Source organism: Sinocyclocheilus grahami, unplaced genomic scaffold (assembly GCF_001515645.1).
Source record: "Sinocyclocheilus grahami isolate Dianchi unplaced genomic scaffold, SAMN03320097.WGS_v1.1 scaffold1229.1, whole genome shotgun sequence".
Lineage (NCBI taxonomy): Eukaryota > Metazoa > Chordata > Actinopteri > Cypriniformes > Cyprinidae > Sinocyclocheilus > Sinocyclocheilus grahami.
In genome coordinates, this window is record NW_015506408.1 from 78,922 (window position 1) to 102,183 (window position 23,262).

Consider the following 23,262-nt stretch of genomic DNA (forward strand, 5'->3'; position numbering starts at 1 on the left):
CTATAGTTCGCCAGCATTTTTCTTTCTTTGTTCTGTCGTGGTAGTCCCTCGATGACACATCATACAGGCAGGAGTACTGCTGCCACAGCTCCACGAACCTTTCCTCCATCTCATAATTCTTTCATTTCGCCATGTTTGAGATCTGTGTATGAAAGAGCTTCTGGGCTGCTATTGGTCAACGTCACCAATGTGACAGAACTCGTCGTGGACGGCAGAAAAAAAATTAAACATGCTAGTCTTTCTGTTGTGAAGCATCGCAGACGCGGAAACGGTTGTCGTCCACTATGACACACTACGAGCTGAAACGATGGAATCTTGCGTCCCGACGCCCATTGTCGTTTACGAATCCCCACAACACCCTACGTAAAGCAAATCGTGGCAAAATCGGGCTAAAATCGTGTAGTCTGAACCGGGCATAATACCCTACACAAATATAAATACAAATACAAATGTGTACAATTGAATATAAACCTGTATAGGTTAAAGGTCCATCTCTGAACTTCTCAAAAGCCTGCCAAGAATGGTGACAGCATGTATTCAGCACAGAATGCACAGATTTTCCTTGGATTCCTACTAACTGCTGACAGTAAACAACGTCCATATGCAGCATAACATCATGCAGATGTTACACATGTTTGAAGGCCTTATCAGTGTTAGTGCATAGAGCGGAGAGCAGCTTCTGCACATCACAAGATAGGAAACACATGCTAACATCACCTAATCAGTCTAAATAAACAGCTCAACTTCTGGTGAAAAGCATATGAGGAGAAAACAGTGGCACCAAAACAAATATTTAGGAACTGGATAGTGCGCTGGGTAAATTTGGTGTGAATTTTTTCCACAAACACAAAACGAGATCACTTGAGTCAGACACTCATGTGTCAAACTTTCCAAAGGCTTTATCTTTGAAATGCTCATAACCACTGCCTTTTTTTAAAACAAGTGTGAAGTGGTTTGCAGGACAGGGGAAATAACTACGTGCAAAAAAATGATGCTAGGTGCTTCCTCAGATCTACACGTTTCTGAGCCATGTGTGCACTGACTGTTCCACTGAAGCTCGAGAACAACAAAGTGTCTTTTTCTTCTTTTCTATTCTGTAAAACACAACAGAAGATATTTTAAAAGCGTCACCTTTGTTATAAACCCCACTGACTCAAACTGCATAGACTAAAAACAGTTTAAAATATCTTATTTTTTCTTCTGCAGTTGAAAGAAAAGTCTTACAGGTTTGGAATGACATATAGGTGAATAAAGGCTGACAGACTTTTACACATTTGAGTAAAATCCTTTGAAGTCAAGGCAGCCAATCCTGCTTCTGGAGAACTACAGTAGAGCAGAGTTTAGCTACAAACCTAATCAAACACACCTGAACCAAAGTGATAAGGAGTAACTACTACCTAGCAAATTAAAACTATTCTTACTATGCAAAATAGGTTTGTAGTAATTAGCTCAAAACATCTGGTATAACATGATTTGAAGAAATAATCATTACATTGTTACAAATTAAGTTTCACTTAAGTTCACAAATAGGTTTCTTGACCTGGAGACCCCCTTCTTATTTTAGATGTCAATACAATATAAATGAGCTGGTGACTTTAATCAGATGTGTAAAATCAAGGTGACATTCAAAATGTGGAATGGACCTAGGTTCTCAGAATTCATCATAGTTGGGTAGACTTCTATTGTAGTGATTTTAACATTCGCAAAAGAAAAACAACATTTTCGGATAATTCAAAATGTTAGAAAATCTTCACCTGTAAAAATTTACATTTTGGTATGCATTTGACTCACCGTGAGCCAAGGCGTTCAAAAGTCCACAATAGTGACTCTATGCCTTTCCCAAAAATAAATAAAATACAGAGAGATTATATTATCAACATCCACACAACAGCATTAACTAGATTTCTGATTTAACTGAATTAAAGCCAAGGTAATATAACACAAAGTACAGTGTTATAATTTACATACATTTTATTACAAATGGACACAAAAGTTGGTAAATTCATGACGGGGTGTCCAATCCTGTTCCTGGGAGTTTCGCTCCAAACAACTTTAACACACTTGCCTGGAAGTTTCTAGTAATCCTGAAGACCTTGATTAGCTGGTTCAGATGTGTTTAATTAGGTCTGGAGCTAAACTCTGCAGGTCAGTGACCCTTCAGGGACAGGTTTGGACGTCCCAGATTTACGTTGAAATGAAACATGAAAATGCGTCACCACAGTCTGTGAAAAAGGATAATTTAGGGGGCCTCCAGGACTAGTTTAGTGAAAAACTACCCACTTTAAAAATAAAAAAAGGCAAAACATATGAGTCAACACGCACATTTTGACTCAGACGCAACAATATTAACTCCTATTTTCAGGGTAGCATGCTTTCGTAAATATTTGCAACACCTGCAAAAGTTGTGATAAAATGATTTACTTTACAGAATCTATTACTTGATAGATTACTATTTTAATCGAAGTGAGCAATATCAAGAATCAAGGTTTACCTGTCCTCATCCCCATCGATGCGTATAGCCATTCCAAACAGGCTGTTGACAGCAGGTGCGTGAAGCTGCAAGCCCTCGGGATTCAGGGGTTTGATGGCATATTTTCCTATGAGTACAGAGCTCTGGAGCAGCCCGTCGGGCTTCCTCTGGTTCTCCATGGCCTGGTCGACGCCGGTGGGAAACTGGCAAAAGTTAGCGGGGGTCGTCTGCGCACCCAGTCCTTCTAGCGACCCGCCGTGGACTCCCTGAGTCGGATTCTGCGGCGTCTGTTTTGGCATGCTTTGGAGGGCATTAGAGGCACTGGACATAACAGCAGGCACATTTTGCACACCAGGGACCCCAGCAAGGGCGCTGACAGACACGGTTACCGCCGGCTGAATGACCGGCACTGGTGCCTGCTGTACAACAGCTGCAGCCGACACGGTCCCTAGAGCCGTGCTGATGCCTGGCTGCTGTAAAAGCCCCTGAACATGCTCCGGCTGGCTGATGGGAAGCCCTCTGCCGTCCACGGGCTGGGGAACTAATCCAAGCACGTGAGCGGTGCTTCCCGCTGCAGGAGTCATGACAGGTGACGGACCCTGGTTTAACGGGGTCACGAGCGGAAGCGAAGCCACCGAGACCGTCTGGGACTGATTCGATGGAATAACACTCTGATGAATCTGCCCAGGTTTCTGCACCTGTTTGCCTGGGGAAAATGGCTGTGGTTGAGTTGCCAAAGGCATGCTTGGAGATTTGATAGGGGTATTATGGGCTACAAGCCCTAATCCCTGCTGCGAGATGCCTAGGATTTGTTGCTGAAGCTCCACAGGCGGGTTCGATGGTGTAGATAAGTAGCCACTATCTGTATGAAGTTCTGCTGCAGATGTTGAAGACCCACCATGCACAGCCACCGAACCTCTGGTGACTCCTAGTCCGTCCCTGTCCGCGCTGTGATCCGCGGCATTTGCGTGTTTAACACTATCCATAGTCCGGCCAGATGAGGAAGCGTCCGTATCTCGCTCGTAAAACTCGGTGCAAGTCCACCTACCTCTTTTGAAGGGTTCACCTGTGCCATGGTCTAATTTGATGACCCTGAAACGGGAGCTGCAGCTACTTACGGTGGCAGAACTGCTAACTGATGACGTCTGGATGCTGGATGGTGCATTAGATGCAACCGAAGACTGGGAAGATACAGACCCACTGACTGAACGGACAGGTGGGTTTATATGACCCGCACTTGCGTTGCGAGAACCAGGTATGTTCGTTATGGGAGCATCTTGGGCGCTCGCCCCAGATGTTTCGGCCTCGTTATGTAGCGATTCATCCGATAAACTGACATCACACGTCTCCGGCTCGAAATCTCCAGCTTTGGACATGTCGTATATCTCGGATGAGGACATGTCCTCAGTCCTGGGCTCGTCGGGGTCATCAGTGTTGCTGTTGGCCGCTACCTGCGCAGCCTGCGTTACGCTAGTGATCTGAAAACAGCTCTTCTTTTTCGATGGCATTTTAGACATTTTGACAGCTTTATGTGTATCCCAACGCGTCAAAGTGCAGGGCACAGCACCAATGTAAGCGTAGCAACGCAATTTATATGAAAATATGTCATGTAATTTCAGTTAGCGTCACGCTAACGCAAGACTCCCTTGGAGCTCCGTCCTCATCGCGCCATTTTTAGTCCTTTAAATCCTTCAAACTGAAACTCCTGAAGCTCCAAACACAACACAGTTTTACTCCAGCTGTGTTTAATCCTTCCGAGCCCGTGTGTTTATCCTCCGTGGCCTAAACGAAGGCCATGTCCCGGAGTGAGAGTTTCCCTCAGGCCGCCCTCGCAGTTGAAACTCTCCAGTCGCGGGACTCTGAGGCGCCGTCCGTTTTTAGCGCTCTGCCGTCTTCAAAAGCACATATCCTCCGCGAAACACATCGGATAGACATCTTGACACGTCGTACCGCATGTTTGCTCTCTGTTTCTGATGTTAACGCAGTCTGTCGGGAGCAGAGTGACGGTTTGTTTGTCAGTCTGTCGGCTGTCAGCGCAGCTCTCGCGCTAACGGCTCCGCTTCCTTCGCTCTACACAAGATGGCTACGTAACGCACGCGCTGCTCTATGGGTGGACTGCGCACAAGCGTACGTAACTCAGTCGGGAATAGCAACCACTACGCATTATTCGGTTTTTTTTTTAAACAAGTGCCAGGGGAAACAAATTCAGACGACATAGATACATTTGCCTAAATGTTTGTATTACTCTTTTTCTTACTGGACTCTCTGATAACGTTATTAATGATTTTAATAATGAATTCATAAAAACATTTGATAAAAACAGAAGTTTTATTTTCTACACCAGTGACATTATGAACCGCAAATATATATTATATTATATTCATATTTTGTTTCTTTGTCTAGACACAGCTGCTTTATTTACATATCTTACATTTCAATCTCATTTCCTGTCAAAGGGTCATTTACTTTTGCTGATTGTAGTTGGCTATCATACACGAGGGGATTTTTCAAGTGGTTTTATGTAAATTTGAAAAACCAGACTGGACATATATATATATATATATGTGTGTGTGTGTGTGTATATATACAGACACACACACATCGGCTCCGCTTCCTTCGCTCTACTCAAGATGGCTACGTAACGCACGCGCTGCTCTATGGGTGGACTGCGCACAAGCGTACGTAACTCAGTCGGGAATAGCAACCACTACGCATTATTCGGTTTTTTTTAAAACAAGTGCCAGGGGAAACAAATTCAGACGACATAAATACATTTGCCTAAATGTTTGTATTACTCTTTTTCTTACTGGACTCTCTGATAACGTTATTAATGATTTTAATAATGAATTCATAAAAACATTTGATAAAAACAGAAGTTTTATTTTCTACACCAGTGACATTATGAACCGCAAATATATATTATATTATATTCATATTTTGTTTCTTTGTCTAGACACAGCTGCTTTATTTACATATCTTACATTTCAATCTCATTTCCTGTCAAAGGGTCATTTACTTTTGCTGATTGTAGTTGGCTATCATACACGAGGGGATTTTTCAAGTGGTTTTATGTAAATTTGAAAAACCAGACTGGACATATATATATATATATATGTGTGTGTGTGTGTGTATATATACAGACACACACACATAGAGCAAATGTTTTTGTTCTATCCAGTGTTGGGGAAAGTTACTTTTAAAAGTAATGCATTACAATATTACGTTACTCCATAAAAAAGTAACTAATTACGTTACTTAGTTACTTTTAAAGGAAAGTAATGCGTTATGTTACTTTTGCGTTACTTTTTAAATCTGGACAGGGCTTGCTTGTTTGTTTTTAAAATAAAAAAGTTATATTTTAGGCAAATATAAAAGCCTTTTCACACCAAAAGTGAAATGAATAAGTCTCAGGCTGAAGGAAATGTAAATTTACATTAATAAAATGGGATTAAATACATAAAGGATATTTGTGTTGTTTAACATTTAATTATTGCAGGTTTGCGTCATATAATGCATAACAATTGATTTATTTAGTAAATTTTTGTCTAATCATGCTTCAAGTGTTTCTAGCAAAATCATGATACAAAACACAGTTTCTTCTTTGTTTAGCCTTTCGGAAAAAGTTCATGCAGGGGGCGAGAAGGAATGCAGCTAGTGTAGACAGAAACATCTTTGCTGGAGTTTGTTTATTAGTTTAGCTCATTATTTTAGGCATGAGTCTATTCCAATAAGTAAGGGAGGCTGTGTTTGTTTTGCTTTTGAGTTCGCCCAATCCAAACAGCAGTGGAAAGTGCACTACATACTGAGAGAAATACTTGCCATATTAGAAAACTCGGATGCAGCTTTCTGAAAACAGGTTGATTTAGTAATAGTAGATCCTGAAAGAGATGATTGGGCCTACAGTTGTTTATAAAAACTCAAAATATCAACCAAATCGCTTCGGAATTCAGAGTGTCACTCAGAAGTTACACAACATATGATTGTTTATTGTATTTGCCTCGGTCCCGTGGTGAATGGGACATGCTTGTTATTTTAGCTGGCTGCATTTATGTGTCCAAGTACTAAAACCAGTTTGCATTTTTAAATACTTTGAGGGCTTTGAATCAATCGTCTGAAGACAGGTGCTATTTGTCATGTCCGGACATAGAGGCGTTCTTTGTTTTCATGGGCTGGATGCTGTGTGAATACACTCTGCGGTTTCGTCCAGTTCATGCAGCTTTTCCGAGATATAAAAAAGGGGTTGAGGGAATTTCTCTAAATTTAATATTTAAACGGGAAGTTGCTTTTTTTTGAGAGAGAGAGAGAGAGAGAGAGAGTTTGTGAGAACAGTCAGGTTAATTCTGGCTTGGAGTAGCCAACGTAGGTAAATCTGGACTTGAAGAAAATATACTCGTGTTGTAAGCTGTGTTATGGTATCAGTATCAGGATTTTGACTTCAATGTGTCAGTAGTATAAACTTTTGAATTAAAGATTTTGAGAGTGTTTGGTTCTGTGGTTGTAAACAGTGTTGGCGGTATAACACACTGTAAGTAACGTGAGTTATAATGAGATTTTTCCAAGTAACTAGAAAAGTAATACATTACTTTTTAATTTACAATGCAATATCTGAGTTACTTTTTCAAATAAGTAATGCAAGTTGCTTTTTTTATTTACTTTTTTATGGAGTAGTGCAATATTGTAATGCATTACTTTTAAAAATAACTTTTCCCAACACTGGTTGTAAACATCCCCTACATGTGCTGAAACCATGTTTTTGAGAAGAAGTCCAAGTCAAATTTCATGCCTTTCCAGGCCAAGCCAAGACTCAGATGCCTTCTGGTTAGTTTTAAAAACCTACCAAAAACTTGTACGATTTCTAGGGTTTTCTTTGTTCATTTCCTAAGTCAAGTCACAAGTTGATTCCAGGTCTCCAGTTTCATAGATTGACATAAAAACGGTGTCAGTGTAAACATAAAATTACAATAAAAGCATAACATTTGCAAGTCATATATGTACCTTTGGAAAGTTTCACTGAACTGATATGTGCGGAGATACTTGAAAAAGAGAGTGATTTACTATAGGTCAAAGAAACAAATCAATTCATTCTTGAAGTTGTTGACATTGGTTACAATTTTCTCCTCTCAGCTGGTGCATTAGCTATGCATGTCTTCTCAAGTTATTATCTTATATGTCTTGTGTATATTGGCCTTGCATTTATTGCACAATGAAGGCTGTGCACGACTCCTTGTGAGTAAACATGACTTATTTTTTTTATTCACAAAAACTAAATCTCTCAGTATGTGAATTTTTGCTTTTAAAATTACAATATCATATTTTTGTGATAGCTGTTGGGTAAACAGGTGAACACAATACAAATTTTAGTTGGGCAACTCTGAGTTTTGAGTGTTATGTGATTCATATTTTAACTAATTTTTGAAATTCTCAAATTGTTGTTTACAACAGCTTTTGTTTAGAGATACTTGATGCTACTTTATTACTTCATGTAACATTTTTGCTCTTTCGTGAACTCTTTTTGGGCTTCATGATTGTTTTACTTCTAACATAACCGAAAATAGCACTAATCTGTATTTATATCAATACAAACCTAATCCACAAGAGGTCGCTAGCGCAGCATAGATACAATCGGGCATAATGTTGTGCTTGTGATCATTCAAGCCAAGCACATCTTGTGTAACTTGTTAATCTCCATTGAACTAAACGTTTTGCTTTCGTTAAGTTAATATGAGTAACACAAATACGAAACATGTCAACTAGTCTACTTGGTAAATATTTGCACTGCATGTGTTCGAGCTTCTGGGAAATTTCTGCATTTTGTATTTTCTGCTGTCACTTTTGTAAATATCCCGTCCAAAATATCTGCTCAAGAGTTGTACTAGAAATCTCCTGAATGCGGCTTTAGTTGTTTCTCTCTGCACTAGGCTACTAACAATAACATGGACACTGTTTTTGTGCCAGCCAATAATATGCAAAAATTAAATTGAGCCACTTTTAATAAAACATCTGCTGAATTAATAAGTGTAAAAATATGCATCTATCAACTGTTTTTAAAAAATATACCTAGAAATAAAATTATTTATTTTCTGGCTTCTGAAGAGGAGGAGTCTTAACGCAGACAAATGAATGCTGCTCAGAGGTGGAATGAATGCATTTACACAGCAATTACAACGGTCTATTGTTATACTAGAGGCTGCGAGCAGGCATAATTCAATCTGGCTTTTATGCAGCATTATGTCTAGACACTGAATTTTGAGCTGGCACAGAGCAGCCTTAACTTGGCTGTGTAAAGTCACCTTATGAATATTAATTTTTCAATGTCATTACGTGATTTGTCCACAAGAGGTCGGAAGAGGCTGTGATTTATGTGGTGATAAACAACAAATCCGAACGATTTAATGTTGTCAAACTGATAAATGCATTTTATCAGGTTTCATTATGTCAGTTTTGGATGTTATATTCACGTACATACAGACACATATGTGATGTTGCTACATAATTTCTTCCTAAATCCACCTGTGATCCGACCTGACCAGATACCTTATTTCCCGACTGTGTAACTCAAATTTAATCAAATGTTATTTGATCTCACCCAAAAATATCACTGACTTGGTGAGGTGTTGCAGCTAAAATTAATCACTGCTGTCACGAGGACTGAGGAGCTTTAATAAAAACAGTTTGGACGAAAATACTCGAGAGTGTAAAAAAAAATAAAAAATAAAAATAAAAACAGATGACAGGCAAAGTTCTGGATCTACAAAAAAAAAAGGAATTAAGCCGCTTCAGAGAAAGGCCAACATTAGGTCACATCTGGAGTTTGTTTTTTGCCATGTGACAAAACCAGAGATCTTTTGAAACTGCTTTTGATGTGAATAACACTGAACTTTTGGTTCTGAAAGCAAAGTGAAACGTGCGGTGCAAACCAAAAGTAAACTGAAATAGTAGTGCCAGCATCATGGGTAAAAATGTATTGTTGTTTCCTACTGCACACATTAACTAACTGTCACACAAAACGTGGCTTCTAAACGCTCACGCACACTAGCGTCCGATCAGAACTCGTATTAATCCGCGCATACGGTTTTGTTCTAATGGACCGCGGCCTAAGCGCGCCTGCGCGGAGGGATATCTGAGGGACTACACCCAGAGTCTCCATTCAGCCGGGACTCTACTGCTCAAACTCTCATTAGAGAAGGGGGCGTGCGGGACATCCAGATACACGGTAACCGCGAACCGAGACCGCGCGAAACTGCCAGTCCCGTCTTTTTAAGGATATAGCTTGTGAGCGTTTGAAACCAGAGGGCAAGTATGTCGTCGTGGCAGAGCTACGTGGATAACCTGATGTCGGATGGCTGCTGCCAGGACTCCGCCATTGTTGGGTGCAACTCGGACTCTAAATACGTGTGGGCAGCGCAGGAGGGGGGCACATTCGTAAACATCACGGTAAATACGCGTTATGAACTGCACTCTTTATGATGCGTTTAGTGGGGGGCTGAAACTGTGGCTGTGTTTTAATAACTAGTACGCTGCCTACCTTAGACCGCATGTTTGGTCAGTACAGGCGCGGAGTCGGAGTGCGGTTTTAAACCGCGTTTAATTTGGAATTAGCGCCAAAAAGGAAGCTCGATTTAAAATCAAGCGGGATTTTAAACGCCTTGGCGTAGAACGCGCCAAAATGCTGCTGGAACTCTGCAGCGCTGTCTTTGTAGGAGACTCCCAAGGGCTTGGAACACGGCCATGGTTTCGATCAACCTGTCAGCCAGTTTATTAGAAATCCAGGGCCTGATCAGCTTGAATGAGAGTGAAAGCGAAAACATACTGGCTGCTAGCAGACTAAGCAAAAAAAATAATTTTTGTTCACCCAGGATGCCCTGTTGAAAAAAACAGCATATGCTGGTTAGGTATGTTTTGACACTGGGATGCTGGTTTATGCTGGTCCTTTTGCTGGTTTATGCTGGTCCTTTTGCTGGTTTATGCTGGTCCTTTGCCAGCACAGGACCAGCATAAACCAGCAAAAGAACCAACTTAAACCAGCAAAGGCGACCAGTTTAAACCAGCATCCCGGTGTCAAAACATACCTAACCAGCATATGCTGTTTTTTTTTCAACAGGGTGTGTTTCGATTTATTGCGCCTTTACTTATTTGGGCTAAGTCTTGTCACTAGATCATCTAGGTTAGTTGGTTGTACTCGGCCAATATATTTAAAAATAATTATTGTGCAAAAAACAGCATATGCTGGTTAGGTATGTTTTGACGCTGGGATGCTGGTTTATGCTGGTCCTTTGCTGGTTTATGCTGGTCCTTTTGCTGGTTTATGCTGGTCCTTTTGCTGGTTTATGCTGGTCCTTTTGCTGGCTTATGCTGGTCCTTTTGCTGGTTTATGCTGGTCCTTTGCCAGCACAGGACCAGCATAAACCAGCAAAAGAACCAACTTAAACCAGCAAAGGCGACCAGTTTAAACCAGCATCCCGGTGTCAAAACATACCTAACCAGCATATGCTGTTTTTTTTTCAACAGGGTGTGTTTCGATTTATTGCGCCTTTACTTATTTGGGCTAAGTCTTGTCACTAGATCATCTAGGTTAGTTGGTTGTACTCGGCCAATATATTTAAAAATAATTATTGTGCTGTTAAAACTCAAGTGTCGAGCGTTAAAAGTCTGTGTTGAGGTGATGCAAAGACTTAAAAGTTTCAGTCATAAAGAGGGAGGTGTTGTTAGTGCAAACAGGCCGATGCGATCAAGCGGTCAATCACCAGACGTGAACATACGCGTCATTCAGCCGCGGCACAGTACCTGCCCTCTTCCCGGTCTCCAAGATGGCGCTCCATAAGTGGGTGTTTAATAAGTCTAACAACAGCCTTATTTGTCACACTGACCTTTATTTCCCCCAAGCTTAATGTGGTGCCTTCAGTTGCTGCTTGTAAGTTTACTTTGGGATATTTAGGGTAAACATTCGTTTTTACATTTTTATTAACAGGTTTATAGGGATAGTTCACCCAAAATTATTTTAAATTCTTTTAACTCCATTACTCACCTTCGTGTTCTTTCATACCTTTTAAGATGTGATTTATTGTATGAACAAAAAAACACTGAAACATTTCTCAGAATATCATTGTTTGTGTTCTACAGAAGAAAGATGGATGTGCAGGTTAGGAAATACATGAGAGTGAATAAATAATGACACGATTTTCATTTTTGGTGAAATATAGCAACAGATGTACAACTCTCATATTTAAAAGGTTAGTTCAGCCCAAAATGAAATTTACTCAAATTCAAGTTGTTCCAGGCTTGTATCAGTTTCTTTCTTATGTTGAACACTAAAAAGAAATGATATTTTGAAGAAAGTTGGTAACCAAACAGTTCACATCCATAGTATTTATTTTCCATACTATGGAAGTCAATGGCTACCGTCAACTTGGTTACTAACATTGTTGTTTTGTGTAGAATACAGAGAAAAGAAACCCATACAGGTTTTGAACAACTTGAAGGTGAGTAAATTTTCCATTTTTGGGTGAACTGTCCCTTTAAGATTTTATAGTAGTGTATATATTGCAAGATTCATTTGGTTATGGAAAACCTGGAAGTATTTGGGAAGTTTGTTTTAAGGTCAGGAAATTTAACGAACGTTAACCATAGTCATACACTTCTTTTGTGAATTCAGTTCTAAAATATTCCATCAGCTAGAAATTGGTACTTTTGGTGAGAGTAATAATGTCTACAACAAGATTTTGAAAAAATCCTTATCCAGAAATCGTGAAAGACTGGAAAAGTCTTGAGAATTCAGGTGTGGGAATCCTTATATTGGATTTTTTCTGCAGTGCTATAGGAATATGCATCTATTAAGGACTGTTGTAATGGATTTACGTTATGAAATGAGATTGACAAAGATTTGCAAATAAATTATTTATAATAATTCAGTAAGTTGAAAGTTTGAGGATCAAAAGGACCAGATTCTGTTTGTAAGGCGTTTCGGTGTAGTTCACCTAAAAACTATCATCTCATCACCCTCATGTTGTTTCAAACCTGCATGACCTCTTGCGTTAAAGCTTGACAGCCTCTGTCGGTTATACGGGTTTGAATTGACAGTAAAAGCAGTAGGTTTTTCCTCTTAGTTTCCTGAACTGACGGAAAGGAATGAGGCCAAGTATGAGTTCAAAAAAGCTTCATGAAGTTCAAGGCTGTGTCTATCGCCATGCAAGCGCCTCCAGACCTCACTGGAAATAGCATTGGCTCGCTGATTCTCACCAAAGAGTAGCTGCTTTTAGTTTTATGTGGTTTGGCCTTAGGGGAAAACAGCTCTGTAGATTCATAGTGGGCCAGTACAAACAAAGCTACTGTGATGCAGTCCAAATGACAATGAAACGAATAAGAAAGCTGCACGTTCAGGCTTGATCAGTGCTGGCATTTGACACATAAAACCGTTGTTTAATGTGATTACTGCATTCCAGTTTGAGGGTTAGGCAGAATGTTTCCCAGATATGTCGTGTTGTAGAAGTCCTTCCTTTTAAGGACGATGATACAAATCAGCTATGCTTTTATCATGCTCCAGAAATATCCTTTGAAAATTGTGGAGTACTCTAAAAATAAACATCCATATTTGCCGTTTAATGATCAAACTGGAGCATTTGTAGTCCGATGTAGTTTGGCAGTGTGACTATCAATGATGTTTTCATTGTTTTTGGAAGACTGTTAATCAGAATTGATTAGCTGTTGGGTTGTCCAGTGATTAGCTGAGTAAAAGTGTGGTCACATTTCCTGGAATTGGCGAATTTTCAAAGTCAAAAATAGAGTAATTTCAAAAGAAATCTGTGTGATTGGGAATTTTGCTGTAAGCCCAAAGTATACTTCGTTTTTGTACGCGTACACTAGCGCATGCGCACAGGTATGTAGCTTTTCAAAGTATACTCCGTTTGATAGTACGCGCAAACACAGGCAGTCGACACCTGTGTTTAAACAATTTAATCTTTGTCCAGTGTTTGCACTATTTTTATCCAGGTATGATCGATTAAAAATATATATTTTTACCCATTTAAACCAAAGTTGTCTGTTGTTGTCACAGTCTCCACTATTTTGTTGTTGTTTCATCTCTTTGTTTTACTTTTCTACTGTGAAATAATGGCCCAGGCCAGTGTTGCCACCTTGTGGAACAACTGATTACTGCAAAACCAATTTAATGCGCAGTATGTGAAACCTTGCATATGCGTAAAAACTGAGTTATACTTTGGGCTTCAGGGTTAAAGTTTTCCTTGTTCAAACTTGGTGTCAAATTTGAGTTGGGTGCGGTCAACGTAAAGGTGCGGTCAACATTTATCATTGCTCAGTGAAATTTAGTGGACAAAATCCAATCATTTCAATGGCAATCTGCACGTTTGGGAATTTTGCTCAAAGCTGAAAGATTTCCCCCCACAGATGGGTTCAAGTTGATAATATTTGACACATTCATTGCTGCTCAGCAAAATTGTGTGGGTGAAATCCAGTCATTTCAATAGGAATCTGCATAATTGTGAATTTTGCCAAAATCTTCCCAGACAATTTCTGAACGCAAATTTTCAAAATAAGTAATTCGCTGCACTGACCAACAGAAAGCTGATTGGTTTGAAAGTGACTTTGGTGTGAAATGTGCTTGAACATCGCTACACTATTGACATTAGACTTTTATTTCCTGCAAAATGTAGGCTAGCTAATTTGACACATTTACTATTACTCAGCAGAATTTTGTGGGCAAAGTCCAGTCATTTCAACCGTAATCTGCAAGAATGGGAATTTTGTGCAAAGCCAAAATATTTGCCCACAGAGATTTCGCATTGTGTTTTTGGTAGGGATGCACCGATATGAAAATTTTGGCCGATACCGATAACCGATTATTCTTTATTTTTGAAAGCCGATAACCGATATGTTGGCCGATAAATCTATATCCAAATTGTTATATACTTTTTGAGAGCCTGATTACAAAAAAGGTCTCATGAAAACAGCTCTGTAGATTCATAGTGGGCCAGTACAAACAAAGCTACTGTGATGCAGTCCAAATGACAATGAAACGAATAAGAAAGCTGCACGTTCAGGCTTGATCAGTGCTGGCATTTGACACATAAAACCGTTGTTTAATGTGATTACTGCATTCCAGTTTGAGGGTTAGGCAGAATGTTTCCCAGATATGTCGTGTTGTAGAAGTCCTTCCTTTTAAGGACGATGATACAAATCAGCTATGCTTTTATCATGCTCCAGAAATATCCTTTGAAAATTGTGGAGTACTCTAAAAATAAACATCCATATTTGCCGTTTAATGATCAAACTGGAGCATTTGTAGTCCGATGTAGTTTGGCAGTGTGACTATCAATGATGTTTTCATTGTTTTTGGAAGACTGTTAATCAGAATTGATTAGCTGTTGGGTTGTCCAGTGATTAGCTGAGTAAAAGTGTGGTCACATTTCCTGGAATTGGCGAATTTTCAAAGTCAAAAATAGAGTAATTTCAAAAGAAATCTGTGTGATTGGGAATTTTGCTGTAAGCCCAAAGTATACTTCGTTTTTGTACGCGTACACTAGCGCATGCGCACAGGTATGTAGCTTTTCAAAGTATACTCCGTTTGATAGTACGCGCAAACACAGGCAGTCGACACCTGTGTTTAAACAATTTAATCTTTGTCCAGTGTTTGCACTATTTTTATCCAGGTATGATCGATTAAAAATATATATTTTTACCCATTTAAACCAAAGTTGTCTGTTGTTGTCACAGTCTCCACTATTTTGTTGTTGTTTCATCTCTTTGTTTTAGTTTTCTACTGTGAAATAATGGCCCAGGCCAGTGTTGCCACCTTGTGGAACAACTGATTACTGCAAAACCAATTTAATGCACAGTATGTGAAACCTTGCATATGCGTAAAAACTGAGTTATACTTTGGGCTTCAGGGTTAAAGTTTTCCTTGTTCAAACTTGGTGTCAAATTTGAGTTGGGTGCGGTCAACGTAAAGGTGCGGTCAACATTTATCATTGCTCAGTGAAATTTAGTGGACAAAATCCAATCATTTCAATGGCAATCTGCACGTTTGGGAATTTTGCTCAAAGCTGAAAGATTTCCCCCCACAGATGGGTTCAAGTTGATAATATTTGACGCATTCATTGCTGCTCAGCAAAATTGTGTGGGTGAAATCCAGTCATTTCAATAGGAATCTGCATAATTGTGAATTTTGCCAAAATCTTCCCAGACAATTTCTGAACGCAAATTTTCAAAATAAGTAATTCGCTGCACTGACCAACAGAAAGCTGATTGGTTTGAAAGTGACTTTGGTGTGAAATGTGCTTGAACATCGCTACACTATTGACATTAGACTTTTATTTCCTGCAAAATGTAGGCTAGCTAATTTGACACATTTACTATTACTCAGCAGAATTTTGTGGGCAAAGTCCAGTCATTTCAACCGTAATCTGCAAGAATGGGAATTTTGTGCAAAGCCAAAATATTTGCCCACAGAGATTTCGCATTGTGTTTTTGGTCATGTGATTTAATCGCATTAACCAATCGAAAGCTAATTCATTTGAAAGTGACTTTGGTGTGAGATATGTTTGAAACATTGCTATGCTTTTGACAATGGACCTTTTATATTTTATGCAAAATTTAGCTAATTTGACACATTAATTGTTGCTCAGCATAATTTTGATGGTGATTTCAATAGGAGTCTGCATGATTGGGAACTTTTCCCAACAGATTTCGCAGTGGGCTCAAGTTGCAAATTCACAGCAGTGACCAACAGAAAGCTGATTGGTTTAAAAGTGACTTTGGTGTGAGATGTTTGAAACATTGCAACACTGGATCTTTATTTTAAGCCAAATTTCACTAATTTGACATTAGGGATGCACCGATATGAAAATTTTGGCCGATACCGATAACCGATTATTCTTTATTTTTGAAAGCCGATAACCGATATGTTGGCCGATAAATCTATATCCAAATTGTTATATACTTTTTGAGAGCCTGATTACAAAAAAGGTCTCATCATTAAAAGCCACATCCCAAACACTTCAACATAAGCAGCCTAGTTTGAACGGTGTACGTTTTAAAAATATTTTTACGCTCCCATTACCAAATTTAGTCATAAAAAAGCCTGTGGTAGATGAATAATAATGTAGACGTTTCCTTTCCTCAATATCTTTCCTGTATAACACTGGAGTCTTGTACATTATGTACATTAAATTTATGTATCTTTGTATTTCTGTATGTATTTCTGAGGCAGACTTGGAAGCGGAAATAATCATAGTTTCTATAAATAGTTTAAAAAAATTATTTAAAATCCATTAAATATTCACAATTAGGTGCTGTGAAGTGACACATCATATATGTATGATGAATATATATATATAATATTATTATTATTATGAAGAGCTTATTTGCAAAAACTGATAAACGCCACTTTTAAAAAAAAAATGAGCTGATTGCCTTGCATTATTCTCCACATATAGCGCGATCTGAACCCCAAACACGTTTTGTCAAAAAAGCCGGTTTTGTCCACTTTCAAGGCATCGCGAGTTCACGTTTTACTCATAGACTGTATAAAACATGGACGTAGTGTCCGTGACGTCACCCGTAAATTTCTGGAGAGCGTTTTTGAAGCTCAAAAGTGGGCGGAGGCCGCCGTCGCCATCTTGGCAGTGCGTCACCGCTCGTCACTCCCAGATAATCGAAAATGGGCAAAGAGGCGGGAGCAGGTTGCTGAAGCCACGCCCACCTAGCTCGATGGTGGTGACAGCAGCGGCAATCCACCTGTCACTCAAGTGGCCACGCCCTTAATTAAAGCCCTTAAAAGACAAGCGCCCTTGTTGTTTTTGAACGGAAGCCGATAAGTCCATTTTAGCGAATCAGCACGCTGTATTCAGGTCAGGTGACAAGGCTACATTCACTTTGAAAAGACGTGCTAGCTGAGAGGAGTTTCGTCAAAGCTGACTAAAAGTGATCGAGGATGGATAATTTCGACGAACTTGATGAACCTGTGATATCTTCTTCAGAGAGAAAAAGGAAAATAAAAGCTGAAAGGTTTTCACGGAAGCTTGCAAAAGCAGCGCGTTACAATGGTAAAATGAGCTCTGTGTATTGCGTGTAATCACATCCATACAGTTTATGATCACAACAACAACAACGTATGTCACGCATCTACATTCTCATTTGAGGAGATTACAAAGATTACATTTTCATGTTTTTTTAAACTCTAAAACATGAAATGTGGAGTTATCTGCTTTTGCTATAAAACAAACATTCAATATAAAAAAACATACTTTCAATGAACTTTTCAATTTGTAAGTTACCTGGATTTGTTTATCATTACTTAATCAAAACAACCCAACTGCAGTTTGATTGATATTACTTGGAATGCACAATAAAAAAAACGTGATTTCTGAAAATAAATAAAAATTAACTTCTATGTTTTTGCAAATGAACTCTTCATAATACACACTGTAGTGAGGAAAATGTAATGCAAAAATCCTAATAGACTGAAGAACAATCCTAATTTTGCCTGAAATATATATATATATATATATATATATAGCCTGAGCCTTTCTTTGAGAATCTTGCTTTTTCTAATGTGGGTTTTCTACACCGTTGTTTGCAAAGGAATGCTGCGTTTTATTCTAGCTAGTCATTTTCGAGCGTCTCGGTTGATCACGAGACTTGAGCTCAGGTGTTCAGGAAGTTTCTGGGACCTGTCCAGGTACATTCCCACTCACATGCATGTGTGTTTCTGCTGTATGGGGGTAGAATTGTTGCTTTATTCCAAATAAATAGATTATGATCCACAAATAAATGTAAAGAGATTAACAAAAATTAAAACGCATTGACGAATAAATAGAATGAGATCCACAAGTAAATCTTAGCGTTTCACAGACATGAAATAAATTCACAAATAAATAAAATGCAATTTGCAAATAAAAAACATATTCACATATCTTTAAGTCACAAACACAACTTTGCCTGGTATTCATTTGTGAATCACTCGCTCTGCATTTGTGGATTTTGAAACATTTCTAGTGTCGCACCAACACACACCAATCCACAAATACGTGGACTCCACCCACCGTCTACTCAAGCCAATCAGATAACAGCCACTCTTCGCTGACCAATTGTAGCACGTTCTCGCTATAGCCAATCACGATTTGCTTTACAATCAGGGCAGGACAGATTAATTTTGCACCTCTGTAAGGAACTGCGTTCTATGGACACTTCGTTCAAATTGAGCTTAAGTGCTGTTTGTAATGGTTAAAATGGATGTGGTTAAAAAAAACAGTTTTCAAAAGATTGTTGGCGTGTAAGGCTTCTTTTCCTTCAGGATCAGCGCATGAGGATAAACTCAGGATTATACACAACTTGATCATTCACAGATCCCGAGCATGATCGCAATGCGTCCAACGCAAATAAAAATCATCATAATCAGTCTACACTGGACGAGGTGACATGGGACTTTTAAAGCACAATTGCGGTGACAAATATATGGCATAATAAAACGTATAATATCAAATAGCCTCAGCATCATTGCAGTGTGTACTGGGGATTTATGAGTGGATCATGTAAATACAAACTGCATTTACTTTGGATGCTAAGTAACTTTTACAATTAAAACTAGTAAGTCTGGTTTATATGAAATATTGTTTGCATGATCAAGTGTTTTAACCAATATCTCATCTTACATGTATATGCATTTATATTCAACACACCTGCACCACATTTAAAAAAGAACCCACATATATTTGTTCCTGCCCAAACAATGGCAACTTTATAATGCTTCATACATTGTTAGATCCACATTGCTGTTCATACATCATTTAAACGGCTTGACTGAAAAACTGGGAAACCCTGCTGGCTGTTGTGTGACGGCAATTTAACCTATTACACAAACTCGTATGTTTATCATGAGGTTGAATCCAGCTATTTAATAGTCAGTTACTTATTGACGCCTTTCTTTCCATCTTGAATAACATGACGCTTCCATAACGTGTTTGTATCCAGCATTGTTCCCATAGCTGTGATTTAAAGCGCTGTTTCTCTGCCATTTTCAAAGGCACGTTAATTATAATCCTGTGGCTTGGATTGACACACAGTCTAATGGTCTAACAAAATCCAGTTTTAAACATCTTTTACTATACCAATTTTTATGGCCCTTATATTTCTTATTTGAGCCAAAGGAGATTAAGTTATTTCAGGACGAGACCGCCCTGATTGTAAAGCAAAACGTGATTGGCTATAGCGAGAACATGCTACGATTGGTCAGCGACATGAGGCTGTTATCTGATTGGCTTGAGTAGACGGTGGGTGGAGTCCACGCATTTGTGGATTGGTGTGTGTCTCGATGCTAGAAATGTTCACAAATTGATTCACAAATTAATGCCAGGCAAAGTTGTGTTTGTGACTTAAAAAGATATTTGTGAATGTTTTTTTTTATTTGCAAATCTCATTTTATTTATTTGTGGATCTAATTCTATTTATTCGTCAATGTTTAATTTTTGTTAATCTCTTTACATTTATTTGTGGATCATAATCTATTTATTTAGAATAAAGCAACAATTCTACCCCCATACTGCTACTCTCACACACATCTGGGGTCCGTCGCTCGGTAAATTTTGAGAGGATTTCCCATTTCCTGAAATAAAGTGTTCCTTCATGAAACAATCTCTTTCTTATAGCTCATGGCATGTATTGAGGAGAGGAACTAAACTTGCTTTTCCTGCTCGAATTGCATGAATCACATGCTACAATCTATTTCTCTAACACTCAGGCTAATCAACACTTTCTGGAAATCCACATCTATATCTCCAGATGAATATACTAGTTGTTTGGTCATTGCTAAACTTAAATGGTAACATTGTAAGAAGGTTCATTAATTCTACAGCGCTGTTGAATTCTTGATTCTGATTGGCTGACAGACATTATAAGGTGTTGAACTGTGATTAACTGCATTACAGTTCCCGATCACTTTGCCAAATTATTTCTGCTATTTCCAAGAGCCCTACGGGCTGCAACAGCAAAAGAACCAGGAAAAAAACAACGGTGTAAAAATAGCTTTAAATATTTCCATAAAGGCAAGATGTGCAAGGAAGTAGTATGTGTGAGTGTTTTAAGGATGAAAAATATAATGTATTCAGAGAAAAACTTGGAAATCTTTGGTAATCGTGGTACAAGCAGGATAATGGATGATAAATTAGTGCCACATTACCACCTCAGATGTGCATTAATTTTTTATAATTCAGCAGCCTGTCGTCAACCATTACTTAAGAGTAATTATATAATTAAGCAGATTTTTTGATTGGCATAACATCTGATCCAGTGTGTAGCTTATACTGGCCAAAAAAAAGGGAAATTAATTTATTAAATTATAATATTACAAATACATTAATTGTAATATATAAATAGTACAATACTATGTTCTAATAACTATATTTAATTTATAATATTGTTTTTAGAACTTTTCAAAAGCTTTAATTACATATATATATATATATATATATATATATATATATAAAAAATGATTGTTGTGACTATTATTGTGCATTATAATTAACATCGCCATAATTTTATTTATTGTGTTTACTTGTCAGATAAACTCTTTATGGTCTTAAAAACACTTTTTTTTTTTTAATAGGAGTATGTAAATCTCAAATCGATGATACCACAAAAATAGCACATAACTGTTAAAAACAAAGTTGAATTATTAAAGTGTTATCAATAGTAGCTAAATGAAGGTATTTCCTCTAGGCTGCAGTCTATCACTCTGCATGCATGTCATCTCTATCTCTTTCTGCTCCTTATTCTGTCCTATCTGGCCTCGTTGATCTTGGTTTGGCTTTTTTCCAGAGCTGGGATTTTCCTGTCCTCTTAACTTCCTCTCTCTGTCTTTTTCTTTCAGTCTTGGTTCTTGTAATGGGCAAAGAAGGGGTCCACGGCGGCGGCCTGAATAAGAAGGCACATTCAATGGCAAAATACTTGAGAGATTCAGGGTTCTAGTTTTCTTTTTTTCTCTCTTTTCTTGATCAAGTAGTGAAATTTAGGGAGAGAAAAAAAACTTCACCCACGTTCCCAAAACACCTATTAAATGCCCCCCCTGAAACACATGTAAAGTTTTTGGACATCTTAATGGCAAGGAAGGGTAATGAATCTTGTAAACAATTGCATCGCTTTTATAAGTTGGGAAAGTCGTTTATTTAATTTTCCCCCTCAAGTTTGTTGATTTTTGTTCTTGTTTTTTTCCCCCCTTGTGTACTCCAGCATTGGTTTTAGTCATGGGCAAGGAAGGCACCCATGGAGGGCTGCTCAACAAGAAAGCGTATCTCATGGCTGAATACCTGAGGAAATCTGGATATTAAGACACCTCCAATCCTAGCTGCTCATTCTGCTAACCCTTCTAGATGGCTTCATCTTCCAATGGTTTTCAACTTTACTTCCATTAGAGCTACCCAAACCCCATTTATTTCCCATTAATGTCCGTTTAGTGAGTTCGGTCCCATTTTGGCACTTCGATCCCATGGCGCGCTTCAGACCAAAAGCTAGTGTGAAAACTTCACGTCTTTTTTTTTTTTGGGGGGGAGTTTGGTTGATTAACCAAGGGCTTGAGCTCAACTCGTATTCCCATTCCTAGATCCAATCTGGGAACGGTCGAATGTATGCATATCTACAAGCCTACCGAATGAACCCTAGTTAGGGTAGACGACATATTTAGCGTTTTCGTCAAATTAAATATGGCGTCTGCTCTAACAAACGCATGTTTTGTCATTTTTCCTCAACCTGAAGTTTGTCGCCATTGGCGCATCAACACTAATTGTAAACGCGACACTACCGATTGATATTTTTTCTCAAGTTGAAGCCTCGTTTAGTTGGCTTTACTGTGATTTTTGAGCTGCAGGTAGGATTAATTTTTTTTTATCCCATCAACCCCACAATTGAATGTTTATTGACATTCCGTCATTGCACTTACTTTGCTAGCTTATGTAATATATCATTAATTTTCAAGACGACTGCCATTTCAGACAGTGGGTATCAGCGGTTTCGAGTTTCTTTTCAGTCGGACCAATTTTTGTCACTGCTTGGGTTATTTACGCACTACCATAAATGCTAACCAACAAAACACTAGCGTCTGATCGCAGACTTCACCTCAACACTTGAATCGAATTGAACCCGTACTGTCATGACTGTGGAATAAATTGCCTTCGAGTCGTCAGCGATACAACTGTCTGTCAAAACTTGATGCGTCATCAAGTCCAAATGTTCAAGTGTGACACTCAAATCATAATGTGTATCCTGTGCCATAATGTAGAAAATCTGTTGTTATCGATTCAAACAGCTTCCCGAATGATTCTGTCGCTGCTTTGTTCAGGGGTTTTTAGTATCAGCTGAAGTTCGGGCCTTGTGGGGTATTTGTACAGGTGACTCTAGTTCATTTCTTTTTTCCCCTGTACTTTTTCATACATCTTGGATACAGTCTGATATGTCTAATTTCATATGCATAAAAACTGAGAAATGCCATAAATTAATTTCACCACCTTGTTTACAGACGGATTAAATAAATCTATTCCAACCCAGTTACTTGTCGGTTTTCTTTGCTGTGTGTTATTTAAGGGTTCATCTAATGCGGAATCCTTTTTCTTCTAAGTTTGAAGAAGATAATGGACTGTTTGCACAAAAATTGTTCATGGAAGACATGTTTTATTACACACAATTTTTCCTGTTTTGCACAAAAATGGAGAAGTCAAACTTTAACTGAATGTCAGTGTTTTAAAAACTTTACCAAAAAAAATAAATAATAATTAATCCCCCCCCCCCCCCCC

At 38.5% G+C, this 23,262-nt stretch overlaps 1 protein-coding gene and 1 pseudogene across 3 annotated transcripts in view; one reads left to right on the forward strand and one right to left on the reverse strand.

Moving 5' to 3' along the window:
• Nucleotides 1–4,553, reverse strand: part of LOC107568259 (TSC22 domain family protein 2-like) — a 31,111-nt gene extending 26,558 nt beyond the window's left edge. The window contains exons 1-2 of one of the 3 annotated variants that reach the window (XM_016254192.1): nucleotides 2,492–4,553; nucleotides 454–1,094 (exon numbers count right to left, since the gene is read on the reverse strand). In XM_016254192.1, coding sequence (XP_016109678.1) covers nucleotides 1,013–1,094; nucleotides 2,492–3,987 — 1,578 coding nt within the window. In that variant the 5' untranslated portion in view covers nucleotides 3,988–4,553 and the 3' untranslated portion in view covers nucleotides 454–1,012. Of the gene's footprint in view, nucleotides 1–453; nucleotides 1,095–2,127; nucleotides 2,394–2,491 lie in introns of those variants that run through there. The other 2 variants (XM_016254193.1, XM_016254191.1) reach the window with 2 other exon arrangements.
• Nucleotides 4,554–9,573: 5,020 nt separating this feature from the next.
• LOC107568256 (profilin-2 pseudogene) lies at nucleotides 9,574–22,575 on the forward strand (annotated as a pseudogene).
• Nucleotides 22,576–23,262: the final 687 nt, after the last annotated feature.